This window comes from Lygodium microphyllum, chromosome 26 (genome assembly GCF_053477565.2).
Source record: "Lygodium microphyllum isolate KBCC chromosome 26, Lygodium_microphyllum_v1.1.10, whole genome shotgun sequence".
In the NCBI taxonomy this organism is placed as follows: domain Eukaryota; kingdom Viridiplantae; phylum Streptophyta; class Polypodiopsida; order Schizaeales; family Lygodiaceae; genus Lygodium; species Lygodium microphyllum.
The window spans coordinates 91382910-91390028 of record NC_141160.1 but is presented as its reverse complement, the minus strand read 5'-3'; the positions used below and the strand labels follow the sequence as shown (position 1 = coordinate 91390028).

The 7119-nt window shown below is 55.0% G+C and overlaps 1 protein-coding gene across 1 annotated transcript in view; it reads right to left on the bottom strand.

Moving 5' to 3' along the window:
• The window catches only part of LOC148013533 (uncharacterized), a 184267-nt gene that overhangs the window by 75588 nt on the left and 101560 nt on the right, over positions 1–7119 (bottom strand). The window contains exons 12-13 of the mRNA XM_087668651.1: positions 283–345; positions 80–160 (exon numbers count right to left, since the gene is read on the bottom strand). Of these exons, the coding sequence (XP_087524777.1) occupies positions 80–160; positions 283–345 (144 nt within the window). The remainder of the gene's footprint in view (positions 1–79; positions 161–282; positions 346–7119) is intronic.

The following is a 7119-nucleotide window of genomic DNA, read 5'->3' as shown; positions in this document are numbered from 1 at the left end:
CAAAATAGAATATTCAAACTGATTTGATTCCTGTAAACATGTTAGATAATGGCAGTTTATAAGTTGAGAAAAAGAAAACCTTGCTATTGACAAGAAGATCAACTTGAAACACTGCCAATCTTCTCAATGGATTAACTGCTTGATCTTTTCCCTGCAGCCGCTAGACATTGGTGTGATTATCACCATAAGCAGTATTAGATAAGCATTCTACTTCTTCATCATATATCATGGAAGTTAACAGTTGCATGATTCTGAGAATCAATTTAACTTGCATAAACTGACCTTATTTTCAACCTTTGGAAGGGAAGGATCTGAAAGGGTTCCTGCCGCTAAGATTTCTTTCATCTGTTGTGTGCAATTTTGAACATGTCTATATCAGAGTCAAGACAAGTAGAGAGAGAGTAAAATGAATGTCATGAAGCTCAATACTCCAAACAAAAGAGTTAAGCTACTTATGATTGAATACTGAGGAAATTTATCAAATTTGTGGAGGTAATTGTAGGAATGTTTCACCCCCGCCTCCCTCACGATCGTCACCTGCGCTGGCGCCCCCTCCTTCCCCACCTGAGCCCTCGCCTTGCCTACCCACCGCCCCCGCCAGTCTTCCGCTCTGCCCGTCGCCTGTCCTGTCCGACGTCCCGCCCTGCCCTGCCCATCGCCCCCGCCCTGGCCATCGCCCCGCCCCCGCCCTACCTATTGCCCCGCCTTGGCCATCAGCCTGCCCGTCTCCCCCCCCCCCCTAGCCCAAACAGTTCGTTCCCCACCCCCCCCCCCCCGGCGCGCTTCCCCCGTCCGCAACCTCAGACCTATCCGTAACAAACACAGCAGGATTCCCCTCCCTCGCCATCGATTCCCCCACCCTGCAGTTGCTCCCTCCATCTACACACCCCCCCCCCCCCTTCGGTAGCACCGTGACGTGATTGTTAGTCCTCTCAGTAGGGACACGCAATGAAAACCCTTGGTCAAACGTCAGCGCACTCAACGAGTGCCCCCCAGTCAAACACCTTGCGCGTAGTCCTCTCTGAGGAACAGCTCTTACCCATTTGAGCTAAGGAGCTGGAGCTAATGGAAACAACGATTTATGGTCACGTAGTAGGACATTCCCCAACCACGGCCTAGCTTCAGGACTAGCTACACTCCACGCTACGCATTGGGATAGTGCAGATCGAGGAGGCCGTCCTATTGGGCCAAGGGATCTTCATGGTCCGGCTCAGCTCGGCGGACGCAGCTCGTGAGTTACTCGCCACCTCACCATATGCGTCCACGAAGGGGGTCATACACATGGTCCCTTGGTACAAGGGCTTCACTGTGGAGGCATAACAAGTTTCTTCGACACCCGGTCACTCTTCTTTTCCCCGGCCTGGCGATTCAGTATCGCCAGTTGGTGGAAGACTTTGAAAGGCTTTTCGGTACTATCCTTCCCACATCCTTCGCGGATGCAATGACAGCTGCAGAAGTCCCAAAGGTACGGGTGGCAGTGAAAGAGGTCAAGAATACCCCACAGTTCCTAGAGATTGAGGCGGGCGGGCACTCCTTTAGGCAGCAGCAGGTCATTGTGACGGGGTAGCAAGGGCAGTGCCTACGCTGTCACGACTTTGGGCATCAGGCAGCAGGTTGCACACGCTCCGGAGCCAAGGTGGCTCTGCCGACACGCCTATAGGTGGACGCTAATGGCTTCACACGGGTCCAGAGACAACAGAGACGGAGATGGCAGGGGGGGCGCAGCCTGCGTCTCAGACCCAACCTCGGCAGCATGGAGCAGGTGGGCGTGCAACACCCCCTTGGCAGAGCACTCCACAACCCCCTCTTGCCCCCCCCACCTGGCACGACCGTAGCCCTCCGCATCCACCATCCGCGCCACAGACTACCTCTCTTGAGTCCCCACAGCCCCCACATCCCAGGCCCCCCCCCCCCCAACACCCGCCATGGACTTCCATCCACCCCACCATCCCTCGATCATCCTTCCCCCCACCACCTCCTGTACTGAGCACCTCCCCTGATCCATACCTATTTCAGGCGACCCCCCCCCAGTCCGACCCCCCCCCCCCCCCGCCTCCCACAAGAGGATATGAGCCACACACGCCTACATCCTCTTCACACCAGCAGTCCTCCCCCTCCCATACAGCCACCAACTCATCCACCCTTGCCGCCCGTCACACCTTCCCGAGACAGGCACACCTGTTGCCACAGGAGTTCTTCCGCAGTGGCCCATGGTCCTACTTAAGAGTTCCAAAGCCTAGAGAGTTCCCACTACCTCTAGAGATGGGGATCTTCGTGGTTCGTAAGTCAAGGAGGGGCAAGGTCCATCTACTAGAACCACCGGATGGACCAAACTAGGCCTTCTTTCTTTAGTCCTCTCACTCAGGGGAGTGGACGATGACACAAATAGAGAAAGAGTTGAAAAGTCAAGTGGCGGACCACACCTCCCAGTGGATGGGAGAAGGACTAGCATTGTTTGCACAGCAGTGGCCTGGTTGTATGATGAACATTAACTGGTGGGCTGGTGCCGAGGTCCCTCACCTGAGCATTATCTTTCGAGCCCCCCATAATGGAGAGCTCCGAGAGATGTAATTGAGTGGCCCCTGGCGCATGCGGCACATTTCTACCATTGCACAGAGGCTCGACTCTCAGCATGGTTGATAGATGCGTTGATAGTACCACCTAGAACTTCTATCACCCCGTTGGTCCGGCCGAGGGCCACCATGGGGGAATGGAGCTCGCCATCCAGACCGGCGGCAAAGCGTACCTGCATGCCTCATAGCTCCTCCTCGTCATCAGCAGCCACCACACCGAACAGATGCCTGTTCGGGCAGTCACAAGTTTCCCCATGAGCTCACATCTTGCATCGTGAAATGTGAATAGCCTCCACTACAATGGGAAACGTGGTTCCAGGAAATTGATTGTTCGGCAGGAGTTGCAGTCTGCCCTTGCCGAACGGATCAACATCTTACTTCTACAGGAGCACAAGCTCACCCCCACCCAAGCCCAACGGGTAGGGAAGGTACTCTCAAGCAGCTTGCACACTTACTAGGAGCACACCATAGGTGCCTACGGTAGGAGTGGAGGCATATGCACCTCAATTGGTCCGAGTCTTACCGCTTGTGTTCGAGACCACGAGACGATAAGGGAGGGTGCTATGGATCAAATTGGATATTGGGGACTCATGCCTTGGGAGTCCTTAATATCTATACCCCTACAGAGGTTAGGGCACACAGCAAGTTCTGGGTGGAGATCGCGGAAGGACTCTTAGAGGTGAACTCCTGGATTGTTGGAGGAGACTTCAACAACCTAGAGGCTTTGGAGGACCAGCAGGGCAGAGGGAGAAACTACCAAGGCATGGCCGGGGAGGAGTAGGAGGTATGGGAGGTGTCTCTACTGTCAGTAGGAGCACGCGTTGCCTGGACAAACCCTGCCTTCCACAAGAAGGAGAGGTCGTTGGACTTCTCTTGGGGGTACAGGCGGCTAGGTGGAGTCCTGCTAGAGTGGTTAGGACAAGCTTTATGTGGGAGAGTGGGGTGGCTCTCGGGGAGGCCAGATTGGGGCTGTTGGCGAGCACCACGTTGTCCGATCATTGCCCGGTTCTCCTGACACTAGATCCCCCAGCATCTACCCTAGACTCACGATCTTGTCCGATCCCTGACTTGATCCACAGGAGGGAGGAGGTGACAAGACAGATAGAGCAGATTTGGACCAGAGAGTGGGGCAGGAGGGGCCAGATCGCAGAGGAGGTTGCAGAGGCCCTAGCTGAGTCGAGCAGGATTTGCAAAGAGGCGGCCATACAAGCCACACAATAGAGCTGGGAGGAGGAGAGAGCACTCCAGCGGGACCTTTCAGCCACGCAAAGATTATTACAAGTGGCACCAAGGGATCCCACCCTCCACACACATGAGGCGTGTGCACGAGCAGCCATTGTTGGCCTAGAGGACAGGCGCTCTGAGTTCTCTTTCCGCACTCAGCAGCTTTCTAGGCACAGAAGGGGGACACGATGTATAGGGAGTTTTTTCAGGTGCACCAACCTCGCACCTCCGGAGATCAGATATGCAGCCTCCGAGATCAGTATGGGAGGATCCGTTCTAGCCCAGACGAGGTGATGGAGATTGCTACCGATTACTATAGTCGCCTCTTCCAGCAGGAGACAGCCTTAGCTAGAAGACAACGATGTAGACAGCAGGTCTAGGATAATATCCCGTCCCTCATCACATAGGAGATGGGACGCTCCCTCCTGGTCCCCCTTCACAGAGAAGGAATTAGAGGAGGCTTTCCATACACAGGACAAGCAGAAATGCTTGGGAGAGGATGGCCTCTCTAAGGCTTTCTTCACTACCTTCTGGGAAGTGGTGAAGGACCCCCTTCTGTTGGCCTTTCAGGAGATTTTCACTTCAAGACGACAGATGCCAGGGAGTCTATCAACAGGCCTTATCAGTCTTCTCCCCAAAGGGGGAGACCGGTTGGAGCTTTCCCAGTGGAGACTGATCACCTTACTGTCAGTGGCCTATAAGGCACTGGCAAAGATGATTGGTAGGCGACTACGCCCCTTGCTTCCGGACATCATTCATGACACACAGACAGGCTTTGTCCAAGATAGGAGCATCCTAGGCAATGTATTCACCTTCTTTGAGGCGACAGAGTGGGCCCAGTACAATGGGCAGAGATTGGCCGTACTACTCTTGGATATTGAGAAAGCCTATGACACGGTGGACTGGGATTTCCTAGAGGGCACCATGGTAAGGTTGGGTTTCCCCCAGGCTTGGATTTCCGGAAGGTGACGGCCCTGGCTGACTGCCTACCAACAGGAAACACCCCAAGAAATACATCCAAGGCTGGGTGCTATGTAGCGCAAGATGTGGCATACTCCTCTCCACACGAGCTGTGCCGCCTCACACGACCAAAGGTAGTGCTTTGGGGTTTCCATCGACTACTGTGTGCAGCACTTACAAACCCCCTTCTGCATCTGGGCAAACCAGCTTCCCACCGCCAAGCCTCCATGTGCCACCAGCCATAAAAAGTACGACACCCTCCTCGGCCTCCAGCTGTCCCATAGGCGGCGCCAGAAGGTCCGTCGGAACGGCTCTGTGATGTTGTGCTCCGCCCAGTGCCTGCTACGTCACGGCACCCAATCCATGTCCTCTTGCATCAGTACATGTCTGCCAATCTTGGCGGTGTACTCCAGGGACTTGGGTAGCTTCTTGGTGACCACAGTGGCCGGCCAAAGCCACTCTCCCGGATCCCACTCCAGCTCATCAAGTGGCCTTTCTTCCCATATCCAGAGACGCCACTCCCTGAGCTCTTGCCAAAAGACCAAAGGGCCCAGCCGCCGTATCTTCCCCTCAAGGCCAACCACCCAGATCCTATTCCATGAAAGGACAGCTATCCCCTCGTCATGCTGCCCTTTGTCAAGAGCCAGACGCCCCCCTTCCTGCACTGTGAAAAAGGTTCTAGGTGGAGCGCCACCCACTCTTCTTGCCACCTGTAAGGGGATGCCTGCTGGTGAAAACCTGGCGGCCCATACCTCCCCGGGCTCTATCGGCTTTCGGGTCGGGGGAGCAGGCCACTCTTGAGATATCGTTGCATCTATCTCCCTTCTCCTCAGCTCCACTCCTCGCTGCTAGCAGCCTGATGCTTGCTTCACCACCTCCTCGTTCGCCATCCTATACACGCGCCATGTCTTCATTGTACGAGCCGGGCCAACCTCCCAACCAGCCCACTGGATGTGGGGGCGCTCGCCGATCTGTGTCCCATCCTGGTCCCTGACCGGGGGTTTCAAATCACTGGCTAACGGTCTATCTCCTCCTCGCAGCCTAGGGGGCTTTGGATAAGGGCCTTACGGAGGCCCTGCCACACATAGAGCAAGCTGCATAGGAAGGGTGATTTGGGGGGGGGTGATCTGGGCTGTTGTGAAGATCCATCTCAGGGACGGCCTCCACTCACCGCCAAGCCTCGGTCTACAGTCTTGAAGACCTTCCTGCAATAGGACCTTCCAGGTCTGCCCTCCTAGTGTGAGGCCGCGGACAACTAGCTTACCCAGGAGGACCATACTCTAATAATTTGGGTCTATGATCCCAAGCCCTCCCTCTGACTGATGTCGTATAATGGTCGCCCACACCACCTTGGCCTTGGAATCCCTGGAGTCGTCTGACCCGGACTAAAGGAAATTCCGCACTAGGCGGCGAAGCTGTATTAAGCAGGAGGAGGAGAATCACCAAAACAAGGCGATGTACCAGGCCGTCGCTAAGAGGACTTGGTTAACAACCAAGGCTCCGCCGGCTAGTGAGAGGTGAGCCATGCTCCAGTAGGTCAGCTTTCTCCGAATAGAATCGAGGACTGGAAGAAACTGCTAGGCGGGAGTGATGTCGAGTCCCACTTGGAACCCTAGGTATCGGACGGTCTGTCCTCTGCTTACCCATCTAAATCCCAGGTGGACACGCCACTCCGTGCTAGAGTCCGGGTTTGTGAGGAAACCAACAGACGTTCGGCAATTGATTTTTGCTCCCGTTGCAGTGCAGAACACCTTAAGAGCCATGTAAAACGAGAATGGGAACTAAAATAGTTTGGCCTCCTCCGTCCTGCATCAATTTATCATCCTCTATGTAGAGCGTTGTGTCATCTGCATACTCTGAGTCTAACAGCTCGGTCTCCTCTCTTATTAGAAGTCGGAGGTCATGTAAACCGCTCACACGTGACCTGAGGAAGTGTGACATCGCCTCTGCAAAGAGAAGGAACAGGTACGGGGCCAGGGGGCAGCCCTATCGGACCGATCTCTCCAGCTGAAACTCCTCCCCTCGCCTCCCTTCTATGAGAACCCTGCTGGTGGCCGATCTGTAAAGTGCGGGTATGAGGCTGGGATGCACGACACGATATTCATGATCGAGGCAAGGTCGTGCGCAGTGGTGGGTTTAGAGGCTCTACCCATCCGCCAAGTACTAGAGCCCACAATAGACCGCTCTGAGGTATGGGAAATCATAGGGAGTCTTACTGGTTGGCATATCTGGAAGGCGTAGTGTCAAGTAGCTTTCGGCGGAGAGAGACCTTCAGTACAGGCGACCCTAGCGGAGCTCTGGACCTCCATCATCCACTCCCTTCGAGGCCGATGAGATCACGTGCAGGGCGAGTCCAGGGCTC